Source organism: Phyllobates terribilis, unplaced genomic scaffold (assembly GCF_046119375.1).
Source record: "Phyllobates terribilis strain yellow unplaced genomic scaffold, ASM4611937v1 Scaffold_11__3_contigs__length_659146591, whole genome shotgun sequence".
Lineage (NCBI taxonomy): Eukaryota > Metazoa > Chordata > Amphibia > Anura > Dendrobatidae > Phyllobates > Phyllobates terribilis.
In genome coordinates, this window is record NW_027362771.1 from 617203674 (window position 1) to 617226388 (window position 22715).

The following is a 22715-nucleotide window of genomic DNA, read 5'->3' on the forward strand; positions in this document are numbered from 1 at the left end:
TTCTCATTTAAAGATTTTTCTGTATTTTCATGACTATGAAAATTGTACATTCACACTGAAGGCATCAAAACTATGAATTAACACATGTGGAATTATATACTTAACAAAAAAGTGTGAAACAACTGAAAATATGTCTTATATTCTAGGGTCTTCACAGTAGCCACCTTTTGCATGAAAATACAGAAAAATCTTTAAATGAGAAGGTGTGTCCAAACTTTTGGTCTGTACTGTACATCACATAAGAGACACTGAGATTATTGTATATACATTACATACAGTGACATGTAAAAGTTTGGGCACCCCTAGTCAAAATTACTGTTATTGCGAACAGTTAGGCAAATTGAAGATGAAATGATCTCTAAAAGGCATAAAGTTTAAGATGACATATTTTCTTTGCATTTTAGTCAAAAAATACATATATTGTCATTTTTTTTTCCATTTTAAAATTAATTAGCCTGTTAGGGCTATAGCTCGTTCACTATCATCGTTAAGTGATAAAAATTCACCAGATTTATTAAAACCCAGCCTCCTCTAAACTTGAGAAAAGAGCAGCAGCCATGGGTTCCTCTAAGCAGCTGCCTAGCACTCTGAAAATAAAAATGGTGGAGGCCCACAAAGCAGGAGGAGGCTACAAGAAGATACCAAAGCATTTTCAAGTTTCCCTTCCCTCAGTTTGAAATGTAATTAAGAAATGGCAGTTACCAGGAACAGTGGAGGCCAAGATAAGGTCTGGAAGACCAAGCAAAATTTCAGTGAGCACTGCTGGTAGGATTGCTACAGAGGCAAATCAGATCCCCCACTTGACTGCAAAAGACCTTCAGAGAGATTTAGCAGACTCTGGAGTTGTGGTCCATTGTTCTACTGTTCAGAGACACCTGCACAAATATGGCCTTCATGGAAGAGTCATCAGAAGAAAACCTCACCTGCATTCTCACCATAAAATTCAGCATCCAAAGTATGCAAAAGAACATCTAAACAAGCTTGATGCATTTTGGAAACAAGTCCTGTCGACCGATGAGGTTAAAATAGAAGCATGGGGGAGGATCAATTATGGTTTGGGGTTGTGTTGCAATATGTGGCACAGGGAACATTTCACGGGTAGAGGGAAAAATGGATTCAATTAAATTTCAACAAATTCTTGATGCAAACATAACACCATCTGTAAAAAAGCTGAAGTTAAAAAGAGGATGGCTTCTACAAATGGATAATGATCCTAAACACAAGTGAAAATCCACAATAGACGACCTCAAAAGGCGCAAGTTGGAGATTTTACAATGGCCCTCACAGTCTCCTGATCTGAACATCATTGAAAATCTGTGGCTAAACCGCAAAATATCAGTGCATGCAAAACGACCCAGGAATCTCACAGAACGGGAAGAATTTCCCAAAGAAAGGATGAAAATGCCTCAAACAAGAATTGAAAGACTCTTGTCTGACTACAAAAAGTGTTTACAAGCGGTGATACTTTCAAAAGGGGGTGCTACTAAGTACCAACCATGCGGGGTGACAAAACTTTTGCATCAGCCCATTTTCCTTTTTGTAATTTTTAAATGTAAAAGATGAAAATATATACTGTATTTTTCGGACTATAAGACGTGAAGCATGGGCGTGTAGAGCAGTGAATATTCATTTTCCCTAATAGCACGCACAGTGCTAGCCTGCAGCGGCTGGGCGATCACGTGTGCCCGCTATTAAAGACATTGAATATTCACTGCTCTCCACTCCTATGGGTGATGGAGCAGTGAATATTCATTCTCTTTAATAGCGAGCACAGGTGATCCCGCTGGAAGCTGGCGGTTGCGGCTAACACTGTGTGCGCTATTAAGAAAAATGAACAGTGAATATTTATTTTCTTTAGCAGCGGGCACAGTGTTAGCTGCAGCAGGCGGCTCCTGCCTCCTGTGACTCACACCTTCACTGCAACCCCCCACTCCCACCACCATCCACTGCCTGACTATAAGGTACCGTACATCAGGACTATAAGACGCACCCCCGACTTTCCTCCAAAATTTTGGAGGAAAAAAGTACGTCTTATAGTCCAAAAAACACGGTATATATTTTTTTGCCTAAAATACAAAGGAAATGTGTCATCGTTAACTCTAGGCATTTCAGAGATCATTTCACCTTCAAATTGTTTAACTCTTCACAAAACCAGTAATTTTGACTAAGGGTGCCGAAACTTTTACATGCCACTGTACAGCAGTCTCAGTATCTCTTATGTGATGTATATACAGCAGTTTTAGTATCTCCTATATGATGTATATACAGCAGTCTGTATATATCAGGGGGCTGTGAGGACCATTGTAAAGCCTCCAGCTTGCGCCTTTTGAGGTTTGTTTAAGATCATTATCCATTTGTAGAAGCCATCCTCTTTTCAACCTCAGCTTTTTTACAGATGGTGTTATGTTTGCATCAAGAATTTGTTGAAATTTTATTGAATCCATTCTTCCCTCTACCCGTGAAATGTTCCCTGTGCCATTGGCTGCAACACAACACCAAAGACTGTAAGGAAATACTGAATATCGAAATTTGTATAAATCCAATATTGATGACACATACATTTTCAGCACCAGGGCTAACAGGGGAAGAAAGCGCATCAGTTTTCACAACTGTTACCCCTGCCGATGAGCCACAAACCCACAGTGAACAGATAATTGACAAGAGCTATGCCATGGTTACTATTTAAGTAAATATAAAATCCCGATGGAAAATATGGCACCAATCTTGTACTTCTGCAATCATCCTGTGAGGAGTTATCGCATAAGTTGGGGACCACTGCCCTGGCTGGAGGAATACAGATTTGCTCCATTGACTATCACAAAACTCATGGATACATTGAGGAAATCAGGTTGGAACAATGCGGTCACCTGGTCCCATGAATATGTTGTTTGAAGTTGCCAGGTGGGATCCTCCAGTCACCTGAAACCCATGGATACGCTCGGAGAAAGCCAGGTTGGGACCATCCGGTCACCTGGTTCCATGGATATGTTCGGAGAAGCCAGGTTGGGAACCTCGGGTCTCCTGGCCACGTACCTCAATGGACTGTCAGCTTCCTAAGCTTGTTGTTATCTCCTCTCTGTGGGTGCCCACCAAAAGTGGGCTGCCACTGGTGGGAGTAGTCAAGCCTGGAAGCCCTCTGAGTCACAGCTGCTCTAATCCCGGCGAGTCAGCGGAAGGGTGAGACTCTGTAATTTGCATCATCTTGGGTATTTGCTGGGACTGCTCTATAGGTTATTGTCTGTTTGGTGGTTCAATATAGTATTGCCACGCTGTTTTACCATCACCCTATGTTGTCTGAGTAGTATTATGCCCAAGGGAGACCTCAGGGGCTGCTAAAAGAGCAAGCCGAATTATGATCTGGGTTCCTGTAGAGAGATACATCTTGGTGTATGCATGATTCCCGTCCGCTAGACGTTCTTCAAACGAAGCTCTCTCCTTCGCTAAGCCAAATCATATCTGTGATCGGTGTAGTAAGTTTCTTTTGTTTTATCCCTTGTAAGGCAGCGCTAGTCATCATGCTGGCGGACACTCGCTGCACCGGGTCAATTAAAGCACACCAGCCACGTTTTCCAGTATTTCACAATCCAGCAGTTTATTACACTTCACTACTGCTTATAACCGAGTCCAACTCAGTGGCTCGCCGACACACACATATAATGTCCAGGAGCCTTTCAAGTGGCAGACAGGCCCACTTGGCTCCAGTTACTGCCTTCAGCAAAGTCACTTATATCAACGTCCATATAATGCAGTGTTTTACCTTTGCCGGGTTTTAGCTGCTTCATTCAGATTTGTTCTGCCACCACTGTGGCTTTACGGCTTCCCAGATGGGGGTCTTCAGCCCTCGTTCCTTCAAAGGCTACTGGTATGTTTTCTCACCTAACATCCAGCCTCTGCCTTCCAAGACTCTTGCCTTCCAAGCCTCTGGCCCTCCAAGGCTACTGGTATCGCTTACACATAAGGATCCAGCCTCCGCCTTTCAGGCTTCACCAGGCTTCACTAGGCCTCACTAGGCCTCACACTCTAACGGTGTCCCACACAGGGAACAGGCCTCATGCCTTTCACATCCTGTCTCAAATCTACCAGGGTTTATATATCCTCTGGTGCACACACAGGACCTGTGCTGATGTCACAGACATGTGATCAGACCTTCTGTGTGCACAGGACCTGTGCGATGTCACAGTCATGTGACCAGTCACCTGGGGGAGGTACATGGTCGGCCAAAACACACCCTGGACCATTAAAGTAATGCCGCAAGCCGCTTCATTACATATCCCCCCCTCTGTTCAAACTTGAGAGGTTGAACACATAATATACACAATCACCTTATAACCCACAGCTCACACCGAGACCATGTACTTGACAATTGCGCTGCCCAGCCCCTGGAACATTAGTCATCGACATTAGCCCATTCCTTAGGGACCTACCATCTGTCATTGTCACTGACTTTGTCAAGTCACATTTCCGGGTCATAACCTTATCGGACCTCCCCCGCTCCCAGCGGTCAGTCGTAACCTTGTCAGACCTCCCCCGCTCTCAGCGGTCAATACAGCAGTGTGACTCATGCCCTGGTATCTAAGGTCCGGTTCGACTCCGTACTGTCCCGTCCTCTATTGAGTCGTTTGTATGGGCCACTCAAACCTGAGTTACTGGAGGTCTCACTACCTCTAAACCCACACCCACTACTCTCAGGACATCTTGAAAGGTCCCTAACTTCAGCTGTAGCTGTTCTGTTATTTAGGGGGCCCTTTCTCTGTCTGGTCTCACAATTTCTAGACGGCTGCCACCTTCTGCCGCTCAGGCGATTCTGTCTTTCCACTCGCAGTCTAGCGAGATTCAACTGCTCTACCTCTCGCAGGTAGGTCACTCGGTACTCCATCAGCATGCGTATATATGCAAGACTTTCTTCCGTTCCTACAGCGGAGAATGACACCATGCCGTCTTCATCTGGTATCCAGTCCTGTCGATCACGTGGACTGCTTACTCTCATCACACCAGACTTCTTTACCATCATCTGCATGGCTCGGCCATTTCTCCCAATGAGCTTTCTCACCAGAACATGAGGCACCCGGATGACCTCTTCCCGCAGACTGTGAGCTTTTCTCATAAGCTCCAGTTGTCTAACGGCTTGTTCCGTCTTCAACCGGAGAAACCGCTTCGTGCGAATACATCGCCAGTGCATGTCACTTAGGATCGCCACCCTCTTCACTGTGACTTCGCGGTCGTGGAAAGGACCACCAGCTGTTTAGCTTCTGGGGTCGAGTACACCTTACAGGCTCCCACGGCCTTCTTAAACTCTTCATGCACGGACTCACTGGTGCATTCTTCTCTCAAATCCTCGGGTACATCTATGAGGCACTTGTACCGAGAGGTTTCTGTCTCACCAGTGGTCTCCAAAAGATCATCTAGCTCCGGTTTCAGGAGCAACTGACTTTCAGCTTCTTCACCCTGTATGCTTCCCCTGAGCTGACTCACAGCTACAAATTCACAAATTTTCGTCTTGACCACTTCCATTTCATATTTATCTTCTGGTAACACTCTCTTAGCTCTCTTCAGATCCACCTTCTCATGGTATAAGGGAGTGAGTGCAACTTGTTTGCCCTTTTCCTTCTCCAAGGAGGCCTCATTCACTGAGTGATACTTTGCTAGGCGACCTTTGAGCTCGAAAACTTCTTCCTCTAGCTCAGCTGCTCGCCTCTCAGCAGCCCATATCTGAAGCTCTTCCTGCTTCAACTGCTCCTTTAACAGTAGAGTTCTCTCAGACCTCTCTGTCTCCAATGCGCCCACTCGGCTCTCAACAGCCAGTCTCTCAAGCTTCTCTTGCTTCAAATGGGCTTGTAGCGACTCCTTGAGCTCTTGATCTCGGCTCCTACATCCACCGAATCATCCAACCTCGCATTATTTGAGTAGGTATTTGTTTCATACTTCCCATCTCCAGTGGCCAAATCCTGGCCCTGGTCTGTGGCTTCTCCGATAGACTCCTCCATCTTTTTCCACTCAGCTTCCATCTTGCTGATTCTTCCCTTAAGGCACATCTCTGCCCTCTGGAGATATCACAGAACGTCTGCAGCTCCTTCACCTGAGCTTCCAGACCTAGGGTCTTTCTGCGGAGATCACCATTTTCCTTCTTGGATTCCCACAGCTCCCTGTTGAACTGTTCGCGCAGTTGTTCTAGGTTTTGTTCACGCCCAGAAACTTCATCCTGCAGCGCCTCCTTCTCAAGCTTCAACTGCAAAACCTCCTCGTTGGTTTTGCGGCGGTCCACCTTAATTTCCTGGAACATTTCCTTCCATTGGTTAATTTCCTCGTTGCTTCCCTCCAGGTCTCTCTGTAAGTTCCTCACAACCTGGTATAGTTTCTGCCGTTCAGACTCCAGGCACCGCTGGTCTGAGGACACGTTCTCCAGGTTTTCCCATAGTTGCTGCACGTCACTCTGACACTGCTGCCTGATAGGCTCCAGCTCTTGGTCATGACTGGCCACCTCCTCTTTCAGGGCTGTCAGATCCTGATCCTTCTGTCTCAGTACTGTACCGGAGGTTGCTACTGGCAACGTCACCTCCTCTTCTGCCTCTAAAGGAGGATCCACACTTGAAACAAAGGCACACAGTACTACATTTTCTTTATTTTCACTTGCAGCAAAGACTACAGGAGCAACCTTTTTGTGGCCCTTGCGCCGTCGATGACGAGAGGGGGACTCTCTCCCCTCGTCTAGCCCCTCCTGACTGAACTGTCTTTCTACTTTCATAGTGTCACCGTCAGTTGTGGGGTCTGTGTCACTCCCCATGGTGTCGTGGACCAACAAATCACCTCCCACCTTGACGTCAACCCCTTCTACAGGAGCTACCCCGTTATCAACGGTCAAATTGTCATTTTTAGGTGGTACCAACCCACAACCAGTAACAAATTTTGGTTTTCTATACTCCATGCTGCTTTGAAAATCCACCCCCTTTTTAGACTCCGCCCACTTTTGGACACCCACACCTGTAGGGGGATTTTTACAAAAAAAATCAGCAATAGTCCCCGGGCACTCTGGGACAATACTGGGGCCCCCGGAGAGTTCACAGAATGGTCCACTGCCGCCATTCTATACGGTGCCAACAGCTCCTGCCGTTCCTGCACCATGTCCTGTAGACGTTTCTCAAATACCTGCTGCAGTTTTAACCGGCACTTTAATCGCTCAATAGCTTCAGTTTCATTTGCTGCTCCGTTCACAGCCATCGCGGTACACTGTTCACACTAGACACTTCACACCGCTCTCCCCGGAAAATTTTCGCAGCCCCGCCGAGCCACAGCAAACCAGGTTTGAGTGCGAGGACAATTTTCGTAACCCCGCCGAGTTACAACCAGATGCTTTAATTTTCGTAAGCCCGCCAAGTTACAGCCAGATGCTTTAATTTTCATGACCCCGCCGAGCCACAGCAAACTAGGTTTGAGTGCGAAGACAATTTTCGTAACCCCGCCGAGTTACAGCAAGATGCTTTAATCTTCATGACCCAGCCGAGCCACAGCAAGATGCTTGTATCCACACTCGTCATCCTGTGCCATTACCCCTAGCAACCAGGCTGCAGTTGCCCCTAGCACCCGGGCTGCAGTTGCCCCTAGCAACCGGGCTGCAGTTGCCCGCATTCTCCAACCACATGTAAGGCAGCGCTAGTCATCATGCTGGGGGATACTCGCTGCACCGGGTCAATTAAAGCACACCAGCCACATTTTCCAGTATTTCACAATCCAGCAGTTTATTATACTTCACTACAGCTTATCACCGAGTCCAACTCAGTGGCTCGCCGACATACACATATAATGTCCAGGAGCCTTTCAAGTGGCAGACAGGCCCACTTGGCTCCAGTTACAGCATTCAGCAAAGTCACTTATATCAACATCCATATAATGCAATGTTTTACCTTTGCCGGGTTTTAGCTGCTTCAGTCAGATTTGTTCTGCCACCACTGTGGCTTTAAGGCTTCCTATATGGGGGTCTCCAGCCCTCGTTCCTTCAAAGGCTACTGGTATGTTTTCTCACCTAACATCCAGCCTCTGCCTTCCAGGACTCTTGCCTTCCAAGCCTCAGGCCCTCCAAGGCTACTGGTATCGCTTACACATAAGGATCCAGCCTCTGCCTTTCAGGCTTCACCAGGCTTCACTAGGCCTTACACTCTAACGGTTTCCCACACAGGGAACAGGCCTCACGCCTTTCACACCCTGTCTCAAATCTACCAGGGTTTATATATCCTCTAGTGCACACACAGGACCTGTGCTGATGTCACAGTCATGTGATCAGACCTTCTGTGTGCACAGGACCTGTGCGATGTCACAGTCATGTGACTAGTCACCTGGGGGAGGTACATGGTTGGCCAAAACACACCCTGGACCATTACAGTAATGCCGCAAGCCGCTGCATTACACCCTTTTCTTTTATGTAACTGAATATGCTGTATTTTTGTGACCTTTTTGTAAAATCTTTTATAGATTTTTCATAAACACTTCCCCCCTTTGGATTAAATATAAAATGTAATTGCTCTGTTCCTTTTGGTCTGTAACCACACCTCAAAGGCTTATGCTACCAGGTGTCTAGTCAGCCTGCATTTTGTATAAAGAAAAAAAAACTAGTGGTGGCAGTGAGTAGTTTGGGGCTATCGCGGAGCTAGCCGTGACCGTACGGATTATATACATATTCCATGTGTTGGAATCCAGAGGTGTATATACCATATGTTCACTGTTAGTTTTCCAAAAACCAGCCAGTTAGTGCACACAGCCTGCAGCCTCCTCCGTTAATCATCAGCCCATCATGTAATTGTCTTGACGATAGTGGGCAGAAGAAAACTGGTCGCTCTAGAGATCACATCGGGTGGTTCTGCGTGACCTTCCCGGTCTGTGATATTTGTGATATTCCTGACACATCACATATGAGATACTGAGACTGCTGTATATACATCACCTAGGAGATAACAAGACTGCTGTATATACATCACATAGGAAATAGACTGCTGCATATACATCACATAGGAGTTAACGAGACTGCTGTATATACAATACATATAGAATACTCAGACTGCTGTCACAGAGACATAAAAAAGCTAGACTGCAGTTTGCCAAAATGTATGTGAGTAAGCCAAAATCCATCTGGGATCGCATCTTATGGACAGATGAAACCAAGATAGAGCCTTTTGGTAAAGCACATCATTCTACTGTTTACTGAAAACAGAATGAGGTCTAGAAAGAAAAGAACACAGTACCTACAGTCAAATATGGTGGATTCACAGATGTTTTTGGGTTGTTTTTCTGCCTCTGGCACTGGGTGCCTTGACTGTGTGCAATGCATCATGAAATCCGAAGATTACCAAAGGATTTTAGGTTGCAGTGTAGTGACCATGTATGAAAGCTGGCTTTGCATCCTAGGCCATGAGTTTTCCAGCAGGACAATGACCCCAAACATACTTCAAGAACCACCCAGAAATGGATGGAAAAAAAGCGCTGGAAAGTTTTGAAGTGGCAGCAATGAGTCCGGATCTAAATCCCATTGAACACCTGTGGAGAGATCTTACAATTGCTGTTGGGAGAAGACTCCTTCAAATATGAGAGACCTGGAGCAGCTTGTAAGAAAAGTGTGGTCCAGAATTCCAGGTGAGAAGTATAAGAAGCTTGTTGATGGTTATAGGAAGCGATTGATTGCAGCTATTTATTCCACAAGGTGTGCAACCAAATATTAAGTTGAGGTTGCCAACAATTTTGCCTGACCCATTTTTGGGGTTTAATGTGAAATTATGTCCAACTTGCCTTTCTTTATCTGTTTTTTTGTGTTGTATCAGTAAACACAAAGGAAATACACATGTGTATAACAAAACATGTGTAATTGCAATAATTTTCTGGGAGAAATGCTTCATTTTCTGGAACAATTTGAAGGATGCAAACACTTTTGGCATGACTGAATATCACATAGGAAGCACTGAGACTGCCGTACATACATCACATAGGAGACATTGAGACTACTGTATATTCATTACATAGGAGACATTGAGACTGCTATAAATACATCACATAAGAGACACTGAGATTGCTGTATATAAATCATATAAGAGACACTGAGACTGCTGTATATTCATCACATAGGAGACACTGAGTCTTCTGTATATATTTCACATAGGAGACATGGAGACTGCTGTTTATACATCTCATAGGAGACATCGAGACTGCTGTATATACATCACATAGGAGATACTGAGACTGCTGTTTATACATTACATAGGAGACACTGAGGCTGCTGTATATACATCACATAGAAGACACAGAGACTGCTGTATATGTCACATATGAGACACAGAGACTGCTGAATACATTACTTAGGAGACACTGAGACTGCTGTTTATACATCACATAGGAGACAATGAGACTTTTGTATATACACTACATAGGAGACACTGACATTACTGTATATACATCACATAGGAGATACTGAGACTGCTGTGTATATCACATAGGAGACACTGAGACTGATGAATATACATCACAAAGGAAACACTGAGACTGCTGTTTATACATCACATAGGAGACAATGAGACTGCTGTATATACACTACATAGGAGACACTGAGACTACTGTATATACATCACATAGGAATCACACCAAGAATGCTTCTTTCACCATTGGGATGGGAGCACAGAGCTTGCTAACTTCGCCCACAAAGAATGTTCTGAAGTTGTCACTGGCCAGTGCCAGGACATAACCATATTTTGCGTGTGCTGCAGCGAATGCTGAGTCATTATACTCATGGTCAGGGGTGAAAATAGGAGGCCCTAGCACTGCGGTCTCAAGGAATCTGCCTGGGGGCCTGAAGAAATTACATCACTAGCCATAAAATGCCCGCAAGCTGGAGGTTCCCACCCCTGCCTTATTGTATATAAGCTGAATGTATACCTGTCACATAGCGATACTGAGTATATAGCACTAAAATGTCTCACCTATAGCGGCTTCCACAGTGCCCCCATAATAACAGTGATATCCACAATGCCCCCATAATAACAGTGATATTCACAACCCCCCATAATAATAGTGACATCCACAGTGCTCCCATAATAACAGTGACATCCACAATGTCCCCATAATAGCAATGACATCCACAGTGCCCCCATAATAACAGTGACATCCATATTTGCCTCTTTTGGACTCTCTTTATGTACTAAGTTCTGGATCAGACACTTTATAGATACTTAAGTTTTGGTTTGGACTCTTTCTTGGTTGGTTATGATGGGACTTTCTCTAGGTTCTGCGGTGCAGCCGGGACCCTCTAAAGATACTGATGTTTAAATGGGACCCTCCTGGGGTCCAGTCACATTACCTCCGCAGTCTGTTACACCATGTTAGTGAGATGTTACTTTATGGTCTACGTCTCGGTCAGTTCTCTACGTCTCGGTCACACCATCCTCTATCCACACAACAGATCACAGAGTCCATTGTGGATGAGTTCACCACAATATTTATGTGCCGTTGGCTTTCTGTTCTTACTCCATGTCTGCACCCCCCTGTCACTTCTGCCTTGTTATCATAAAGAACGTTTGTCGCACTGACCGTGTGCTCCAGAGCTGAAAACAGAAAGGTGGGTCAAAGTTAACTCTATGACCTAAGGTAACACAAAAACCACAAACATGCCGTATTTGCTTTATATCGAGAGGACGACCACATCACTGAGCCCTAGCATAGGGAATGTGGACTTTACAGACTATCCCTATGATAATCAGAACAGGAGCTCAGTTAGTAGGAGCATTTCTTGCTCAGGTGGGTTTATCTTATAGACCCACCCATGATCAGTTGATCGCTACAGCTGATTATCTTGATGAGGCAGCTCCTTCAGAGGCTGACAATGTCAAACCCTTAAGGGGGGCAGATAAGGACTGTTTGGCCTTCTCCATTGAAGAAGATCCCAACCCTAGTTGGAGATTCCCAAAAAATAATTGATTCTACTTTACGAATAGAAATACTATGCCGATGGCCAGCTGTAGAGTTAAAGACATAGCAAAGGTGTCCTAATTTAAAGGACTTCTCCAACTTCAACAACTTTTACCCCCCAAAAAATAAAAATAACATCTTTTTGTTTAAGAAGGTCTTGCTATGCCCCTTATTCAAAATCTGGTCATGGGCATTCAATCTCTGCAAGCGGAGGACCCTCTAAGGATCCAATGTCTGGGGCGACGCTCTGAAGACACACTGTCTTTGGTGTTGGGAAGGAATAATCCAGCAGATTTTCTATTTGCCTTCCCTAGGTTCTAGATTTTTATTTTTCACCCAACCAATCTGGAAGAACCTTTAGATCTCAATATGTGGGGCTTCCAAACCACCATTGCTGGTTAGTCTGTAAGGTTAAGTAGGACTTTATGAACTCTTTGGTTCCTTTCAGGAGACTAACTCTGGAAATTATTCCCTGCCCATATGTCCTCTTAGGGCATATGCACATTACAGAGGGAGCTCTCATGCACAAGACTTTTCTCCAGAGAATCTTTGTAAGTGACTCTTTTTTCTGGAGATCATGAGACATCCATGCATTTCATCTGAATGACGGTAATGTCACATTTTCGTCTGTGGTGGCCACCGATAGTAGAAGAAGGAAGATCTTGAGGTGTCAAAGGCTAAAAGTCTAAATAGGATAAAATGTTCTATGGAAGAAGAAAGCATCAGTGGTGATAAAAGAAGAAGTTTCTTTAACCCCTTAAGCCCCGAGGGTGGTTTGCACGTTAATGACCAGGCCAATTTTTACAATTCTGACCACTGTCACTTTATGAGGTAATTACTCTGGAACGCTTCAACGGATCCCCTTGATTCTGAGACTGTTTTTTCGTGACATATTGTACTTCATGATTGTGGTAAAATTTCTTCGATATCACTTGCGTTTATTTGTGAAAAAAATGGAAATTTGGCGAAAATTTTGAAAATTTTGCAATTTTCAAACTTTGAATTTTTATGCCCTTAAATCAGAGAGATATGTCACACAAAAGAGTTAATAAATAACATTTTCCACATGTCTACTTTACATCAGCACAATTTTGGAACCAACATTTTTTTTTGTTAGGGAGCTATAAGGGTTAAAAGTTGACCAGCGATTTCTCATTTTTCCAACAAAATTTACAAAACCATTTTTTTAGGGACCACTTCACATTTGAAGTCACTTTGAGAGGTCTTTATGACAGAAAATACCCAAAAGTGACACCATTTTAAAAACTGCACCCCTCAAGGTGCTCAAAACCACATTCAAGAACTTTATTAACCCTTCAGGTGCTTCACAGGAATTTTTTGAATGTGGAAGAAAAAAATGAACATTTAACTTTTTTCACAAAAATGTTACTTTAGACCCAATTTTCTTTATTTTCACAGGGGTAACAGGAAAAAATGGACCCCAAAATTTGTTGTGCAATTTCCCCTGGGCATGCAGATACCCAATATTTGGGGAAAAAACACTGTTTGGGTGCACGGCAGGGCTCGGAAGGGAAGGGGCGCCATTTGAATTTTTGATTGTAAAATTTGCTTGAATAATTAGCGGACGCCATGTTGTGTTTGGAGAGCCCCTGTGTGCCCAAACATTGGAGCTCCCCCCACAAGTGACCCCATTTTGGAAACTAGACACCCCAAGGCACCTATCTAGATGCATAGTGAGCACTTGGAACCCCCAGGTGCTTCACAAATTGATTCGTAAAAATGAAAAAGTGAAAAAAAAAACACTTTTTCATATTTATGAATCAATTTGTGAAACACCTGGGGGTTCCAAGTGCTCACTATGCATCTAGATAGGTGCCTTGGGGGGTCTAGTTTCCAAAATGGGGTCACTTGTGGGGGAGCTCCAATGTTTGAGCACACAGGGGCTCTCCAAACGCAACATGATGTCCGCTAACAATTTGAGCCGACAATTTGTTAGCGGATATCATGTTGCATTTGGAGAGTCCCTGTGTGCCCAAACATTGGAGCTCCCCCACAAGTGACCCCATTTTGGAAACTAGACCCCCATTGCACCTATCTAGATGCATAGTGAGCACTTGGAACCCCCAGGTGTTTCACAAATTGATTCATAAATATGAAAAAGTGTTTTTTTTTTCACTTTTTCATTTTTACGAATCAATTTGTGAAGCACCTGGGGGTTCCAAGTGCTCAATATGCATCTAGATAGGTGCCTTGGGGGGTCTAGTTTCCAAAATGGGGTCACTTGTGGGGGAGCTCCAATGTTTGTGCACGCAGTAGCTCTCCAAAAGCAACATGGCGCCCGCTAACAATTTGACCCGATTTTCCATTCAATTTGCTAGCGGACACTATGTCGCGTTTGGAGAGCCAGGCAGCTTTTTCTAGTCAGTTAAGTTAGTGCTCAGAGTGAGAGGAGCACGCAGGCTGCTGTGTGAGGCAAGCTAGGCCTCCAGCAGTACTGAAGCCTAGTGAGGGCCCTGAGCGTGGCCGAAGGCGAGTGGAAGAAAGGAGTGATAAAGGGGGCAGAGAAGCATACCAGGCTCACCCCAGTATATATACCGGACACCGGGTCCGAGCCTACAGGGACCCTTTACACCCAGTAGGGATAACCGGAATCCCAGGAGGACTACAAGTCCCTGGCAAACCTGAAGCTAGACACATACAGGACCAGAAACCACAAAGGCCCCGACGTCCAGGGAAAGTGGTTACCAACCGGAGGTCCTACTTCAGAGCAACAGGTGGAGTAGAAAAAGCAAGACACATAAGCTAGGCACAGTTGCAGGCTGGCCAGGAGCTTACACAGAGGCAGACACAGATCAGGAGGCCTTATACCCGCTCACTGGGGAGAAGTCCAAAAGTGCGCCCTTCACCTAGAGTACCCTGGACCGTATCTACCAGCTGCACCAGTAAAGGTAACGAAGCAAAAACCCCTGTCTCTGTCCGTTACTCCTGCTGCGTTCCCTACCTGCACAACAACGCCCAGCGCACCTTCCACCATCTATCTATCTACACTGCCCTGAGGCCCGCTCCACCTGTGGGGAGCTGTACCATCTTTAGCTACCTTGTCACCTGCCTCAGAGGACTGCTGCAGCGCTGGTGACCTTCATCAAACACCACAGGTGGCGTCACGAATTTCTCTGAACTTTATTAGTAATCGCTACCCCTTTTGTGCACTGTCCGCCCTGGGCCAGCCACCGTGATGTATATATACTGTCCCCAAACAGTAAGGCCCCCGGGGGCACGACACTTGGAAAATTCATAGGCGTCAGGGAATTGGCCAAAAAAGATGAACGATGACAGCTCGGGAACTTTTAGCAGAACACTGAGAAGATTGAAGACCTAAAATAAAAGACAGGACTTTCTGGAGAGAGAGCCAACACTCTGTTAATGCATCATGTATTCATATTGTGTCTACAGATTCTCAATCAATATATCAAATAAAGGTCAATCTCACCCATCCTCTAATTCATGGCCAGTATTCAATGCTTTTCATGGTGCTAAGGGAACGGAGATGGAGAATTTGAGGTTGTGTCATATTACAGAAGTTTCTTCCAAGCCAACACTAAGTATTAACATGTCCAATGAATTCTTGATTTGATTCCTTCACTTCACGATTGGCCCTCAACTCAACAGTCCATATACTATTTAGGATGGGGGGACTTGTAAATGTAGGTGACAACCGTCATTGCAGAGATACTATATCGATATAAAAACTGTTTTTACCAACTCATGTAATAAGGCACAGTTACATGGTGTAGTGTGGGCACCGAGGTAAATCCAGTCTTTCTCGGCTGATTGGTGTTTGCTGGATGACCTTACGTCATAGTGGTGCTTCCAGGTAATGCTACTTGGAGAGAATTAAACACATCGCAGTCTGATTTATCTGAACCCAGCAGCCGGAGCATCTGATTGTCTCTTGGTAATTAATTATAACTGGCAGAAGTGGAATTCTTCTACGACAAGTGATGTACTCTCTGACCACAAATCCAGCCCCGGGGCCAAGACAAGACCTCAGTGGAGTTTTCCACTGGCAAAAAAATCTCAGCCCCGTGCTGCATAATGGTACATAAGAGTTAGTCTGCTTTCATATATGATTGGTGAAGGTTATATTGGGAGATGAATCTCTATTTTTAAAGAGATGATAACTTGGTGGTCCCAACACTGGAACCCCCACTGATCACGAGAATGAGCTCTGAAGTTCTCCCTTTGGATGGGGAAATGGTCTTGCAGGTTCATCTCTCCGGACAGCACTCCATCCATAGACTATGAGTAGAGAAGCGTTCTCAGGATTGGTGATGGTCCCAGTTTGGTAACTATGGACCACCCGATCCAATTTAAAGAGGAAAATGATGTCCGTCTGATACCCAGGAGATATCGAACATCAAAAACAAGGTTTCAAACGCAAGGTGGAATATTGAGAAGTGAAGCTGTAGTCTTATCGGTCAAAGTTCAATGAGATCATAAGACAAGCGGAGGAAATAGACAAAAGGAACCCAGGCGAGATAACGAGAAGACGTGCCGAGGTCTAACACACAGAAGTAACGTTGATCAATGCAAACCACAAACAACGAGACATGATTCTTCTATGGGAGGCAATCTCCACAAAAAAAAAGCACAAATGTATAGTGACCATGGCCATTCTCCACGTCAGCCAAACATCCTCCATATCACCCAGTTTCCTAGTCCCCAGCTCGGTGGAAAAAAAAGGAAATGCATGTCTATGGAAGGAGTTCATTCAAATCCTAGAATGGAGGTCAAGTGTGGACCAGTCTTACCGGTTAGAAAGGTCCCTGGACAAAATGTTGGTCACAAAGCGCCTCATCAACTTTAATCTGAAAGGAAACCAGGTAGTAAGTGTTCACACTTCCTGCAGCACCGCACCACCACAGGGCAAGTATTGCAAAGTAACCATTCATAGTGTAGTGTAGTCTTTGTAAATCAGGTCAGGAGACAATTTTTGCAACTGCTCTCCACTTTCCAGAAGAAGAGCATCCTGAGTAGAGGACCCCCCTCTTTTAGCACAGCATTTCCTGTTGGGGTAAAAAAGACAAAAAACACCTTTAAGGAGAAAAGGAGGACCTTCCACCAGTTTGAGTAACTTAAATTGGACACATCATGGGATAGTGGCTACAGAACTGAGTAAAACCTATTTGTTTTTTTTATTATTTTCATTTTCTGTTGCAGAGAAATTTGCTTGTAAAGTTTATGTTATAATTTATAAGCCCAAGGGGCTTTTACCAGAGATTTATCACTAGGGACGAGCCCTTTTTCTCCTGATGACGCCGACCAATCATAAACAGTAGGGTAAAAAAAGAACACGCCCATGTGACACACAACCCTGTTCTCCTCTGTGATCTCTGCACTTACTGTGTAGTATAGAGCAGAGCTGAGTGTGACTATAAACACCTACAGCTTTCATTTCCCAGAAGTCAATGTGAGCAGAAGGGTTAATAAAGCTGAGCTAACAGTGCCGTGAGAGGAGAGCTGCAGCTGCAAATGTGTTTTAATGAGGCATAGCTCAGCTCTTCTCTTCTTCCTCCACACTGACTGCTGTGAGATGAAAGCTGCTGGAGGTGTTTGTTATCACACTCAGCTCTGCTCTATATTAGACAGTATCTGCAGAGATCAGAGCTGAGAGCAGGGCTGTCTGCTAAAACGGGTGAAAGGTCTGCTTTAACCCCTTCCCAACATCTGCCAGGTGTGCGTCTTTGAAGCGGGTTTGGGAGAAGGTCCCGCTCCAGGCATGGTGGTTGCTGGCAGTGTTATACAGCCTGCACTTGCCTCTAACAGCAGTAACCTGAGGTAGGTCTGATCACTGCTGTTTACCACCGCAATGCTGTTAATCGCTAATGATCACAGGGAACGGAAAAATTAAAAAGTTATGGCTGTAGAAATAAGGGGAGGAAAAGTGCAAAAACAAAAAGTGCAAGTGCCTAGTTACTGGGTCAGTCTCTTTCTTCATATCCATCCTGCGGAGGTTTGCTCATGGGATACCTGGCTGATACATGAAGCTATCAGGATGGGAGAGAGATTAGTTCTGCAGATGTTTCGCTCACAGAGCTTTGTCTAGGCTGGACACTAATGATCAGTGCCGTGCAGGTTTCCTTCTCCTGCAGGAACCTTATTAGTCGCTGACAGAGAGCAGAGATCTGGGAGCAGTAATGTAACGATGCAGAAGTGACCAATGGTGCAGAAAAGTTTACAAAAAGTTTACAAAGTATCATAACCACCCCCCCTACAGTAATCAAGAATCAGCTCCCCAGACCAATAATAATAATAATAATAATACTACGGCGGAACGTCAATGACAACGGACAGTGTGCGCCCTGCACTCTACACTCTACTATCCAGGAGTCCGATCAAAGCGACTGTTACACAAAGAAGAAAGGAAACGGCTCCATCATGTGCAGATCAGTGTCAGGAGGCCACCAGCAAGTCACAGGCACACAGTGTACTATGGAGAGGTGATCTACCTGCTGACTGTCTCCATACACTATACATACAGTATACAGAGGTGACCTACCTGCTGACTGTCTCCTTACACTGTACATACAGTATACAGAGGTGATCTACCTGCTGACTGTCTCCATACACTATACATACAGTATACAGAGGTGATCTACCTGCTGACTGTCTCCATACACTATGCATACAGTACACAGAGGTGACCTACCTGCTGTCTCCTTACACTGTATTTACAGTATACAGAGGTGATCTACCTGCTGACTGTCTCCTTACACTATACATATAGTATAGAGGTGACGTACCTGCTGTCTCCTTACACTGTATTTACAGTATACGGAGGTGATCTACCTGCTGACTGTTTCCTTACACTATACATATAGTATAGAGGTGACGTACCTGCTGTCTCCTTACACTGTATTTACAGTATACGGAGGTGATCTACCTGCTGACTGTCTCCTTACACTATACATACAGTACACAGAGGTGATCTACCTGCTGACTGTCTCCTTACACTATACATATAGTATAGAGGTGACGTACCTGCTGTCTCCTTACACTGTATTTACAGTATACGGAGGTGATCTACCTGCTGACTGTCTCCTTACACTATACATACAGTACACAGAGGTGACCTACCTGCTGACTGTCTCCTTACACTATACATACAGTATAGAGGTGACCTACCTGCTGACTGTCTCCTTACACTATACATATAGTATAGAGGTGACGTACCTCCTGTCTCCTTACAATGTATTTACAGTATACAGAGGTGATCTACCTGCTGACTGTCTCCTTACACTATACATATAGTATACAGGTGACGTACCTCCTGTCTCCTTACAATGTATTTACAGTATATAGAGGTGATCTACCTGCTGACTGTCTCCTTACACTATACATACAGTACACAGAGGTGACCTACCTGCTGACTGTTTCCTTACACTATACATATAGTATACAGGTGACGTACCTCCTGTCTCCTTACAATGTATTTACAGTATACAGAGGTGATCTATCTGCTGACTGTCTCCTTACACTATACATACAGTACACAGAGGTGACCTACCTGCTGACTGTCTCCTTACACTATACATATAGTATACAGGTGACGTACCTGCTTCTCCTTACACTGTATTTACAGTATATAGAGGTGATCTACCTGCTGACTGTCTCCTTACACTATACATACAGTACACAGAGGTGACCTACCTGCTGACTGTCTCCTTACACTATACATATAGTATACAGGTGACGTACCTGCTGTCTCCTTACACTGTATTTACAGTATATAGAGGTGATCTACCTGCTGACTGTCTCCTTACACTATACATACAGTACACAGAGGTGACCTACCTGCTGACTGTCTCCTTACACTGTATTTACAGTATATAGAGGTGATCTACCTGCTGACTGTCTCCTTACACTATACATACAGTACACAGAGGTGACCTACCTGCTGACTGTCTCCTTACACTGTACATACAGTATAGAGGTGACATACCTGCTGTCTCCTTACACTGTATTTACAGTATAAAGAGGTGATCTACCTGCTGACTGTCTCCTTACACTATACATACAGTACACAGAGGTGACCTACCTGCTGACTGTCTCATTACACTGTACATACAGTATAGAGGTGACCTACCTGCTGTCTCCTTACTCTGCATTTACAGTATACGGAGGTGATCTACCTGCTGACTGTCTCCTTACACTATACATACAGTACACAGAGGTGACCTACCTGCTGACTGTCTCCTTACACTGTATTTACAGTATACGGAAGTGATCTACCTGCTGACTGTCTCATTGCACTGTACATACAGTATGCGGAGGTAACCTACTTGCTGCCTGTCCCCTTACACTGTACATACAGTATCCCTATAGTAACCTACCTGCTGACTGTCTCCTTACATTGTACATACAGTATCTGTATAGTAACCTATTTGCTGACTGTCTCCTTACGCTATACATACAGTATACAGAGGTAGCCTACCTGCTGACTGTCTCATTACACTGTACATACAGTATATACAGTATACAGAGGTAAAATATCTGCTGACTATCTCCATAAACTAGTCTTATAGTATACAGAGGTAACCTACCTGCTGATTGCCTCCTTACACTACTCTTACAGTATACAGATGTATCCTACTTGCTGACTGTCTCCTTACACTACTGTTACAGTATAGTCGGTCTCCAGTCCACCTGGTGCCTCATTACTTTCCCTCTTGATTTCTTGATCTCAGTTCTCCGCATCCCATCATTCGAGTCCCCCCTGTGTGTGACCTCCATCACCTCCTCCCCGGACCCCTCCATACGGCCCCTTCATGATCTCCCCTATGGTTTAATTTCTCCTGAAGTTTTTCCCTAATGTCCTGTTTCTCCCTCTGTTGATGCTTCTCCTCTTCTCCACCTCATTTTTGTCCTTCTCGTCCTTCTTCCCCTCCTCGTCCTCCTTCATCTCATCATTAGCCTTTTAAGACCCTTTAACTTGGAACCCAAGAAGTCGTCGTTCTTGTGCCTGGATAACTATTACCATCCATCACCCCCGGACCCCAGCCTCGTCCCCAATCCCACCGTGTACATCGCCTCCCGACCTCCTGAACCACTAGTGTCCATGAAACGCTCCATCAATAATCGTCTCCTACACCCCAGCCAACCCCCTGCGCCCTGACCCCCCACACCCCACAACAACTCACCAGAGAGCGCCAGCAAGGAGGGGAAGTCACGACAGTTGTACACTCCGGTGGAGTCGGTGGCGCAGCTCATCCACAGGTTCTCGAACAAGGTGGACGTGGTGATGACGTTCCCGTCCACCGTCGACACCCGCCAGTTGGCATTGAAGAGAGTGATCCCCAACATGAGCGAGCCTGATACCCCGAAGAAGAATCCCACTGTCTCCACGACGGCGGACATCGCGATGGGTGGTGATAGAGAAGGAGATGGCGAGGGATTGTTTTACTGGTGGTGTCGCTTCGTGGGCTCCACTGTCCAAGCTTCCAGATGATGACCACTTCTGCTCTTGGCTCTGACCACTATCGATCTGTTCTCTGCTCCTCTGACCTCTTCCTCTCACTTCGGGAACACTGACCCTTTTTTGCCCTTTCGCTCCTTTTTTTGCTTCGCCCCCTTGTTCTTCTCTCCCTCAAAGCCCCAAATTCATGGACTCCCCAAATGATCTGCTGTGGTGCGGAGCCAGTGGAGATCTGCTGTGGTGAGGAGCCAGCAGAGATGTTCTGATGTTCCTAGCTATGCTACACTCAGAGATCAGCTATGTGAGGTGTGTAACCCCGCAGCTCCTCCTCGCATTCTGTTACACCACACCTATGGCTGATCCTCCACTCTGCAGGGCACTGATATATTGTACCTCTGCAGCACACGGCTGATAGAATGTCTCACACTTCTGCACATTCCTCGTGCTTCCTCTTCCCTCCGGCGTCTCTGTACCAATACACCTTCATTTAGCAATTCTGTCCCCATCGCTACCTGACACCCTCCTCCATTATTACTACCTTAGCCCATCAAGGGCTCGTGCACATGACTGATATTCTCCTACGAGTTCTGGCCGAGGTTTTCGCCGATTGCACTTGTATATATGACATTCCATGGGGCCGTTCACACGTCCGATTTTCTCCTCGGACCGAGCGGTCTGCATAAAAAAAATCGGAGACGTGTCCAAATTTGATCAAAATCAGCAATGCAAGTCTATGGTACGATTTTCACGGACTGACGGAACCGGAGAAGGTGGAGAAACTTTTTGTCCAAAAAAAACTGATTGGAGTAATCGGACCGGATTTTCTCGGATTGAACTCTACTCGTATTCGCCAAAATGCGGATATTTCATAATTTGCTTCCGTCAGTGTAAAGGGCAACCAAAAGGTGAAAAAAATAAAAAAAAACTATTTATACTCATCTCTATAAACCCTCCGCTCCCCATTGTCCCTCGTCTGGTCCTCGTTGTTGAATCTCTGGGACTTCTGGATCTGATGAGGTCCAGGATTATTCCACGCATGCGCTCACAAGTTTATAGTGCAGAAATGTCCATGAGCTTATCAGAGCGAGAAGTCCCAGCCTAACGTCAGAGGCCCGAGGACCCCTCGCTCACGGTAGTGGTTAGAAGATGGGGCGAGGACCGGATGAGTGATGGTGAAGAGCGGAGGGGCCAGAGAGGTGAGCGGTGAGGTGAGTAAAAGTGTTTTTCAAAATTTTTTACATATGTTTATTACATTCAATTTGCGGAGAGTAACTTCTACGCAAATGGAATTTCCGTGTGAGCCGGTGAATTAAAATTTTGCCAAATCCGCTCATCTGTGCTA

At 45.1% G+C, this 22715-nt stretch overlaps 1 protein-coding gene across 1 annotated transcript in view; it reads right to left on the reverse strand.

Annotated features, from left to right (window-relative positions):
• The window catches only part of CLDN15 (claudin 15), a 52241-nt gene extending 30398 nt beyond the window's left edge, over positions 1-21843 (reverse strand). Inside the window, exon 1 of the mRNA XM_073654524.1 lies at positions 21099-21843. Coding sequence (XP_073510625.1) covers positions 21099-21315 — 217 coding nt within the window. The 5' untranslated portion in view covers positions 21316-21843. The remainder of the gene's footprint in view (positions 1-21098) is intronic.
• Between the last annotated feature and the right edge of the window lie 872 nt (positions 21844-22715).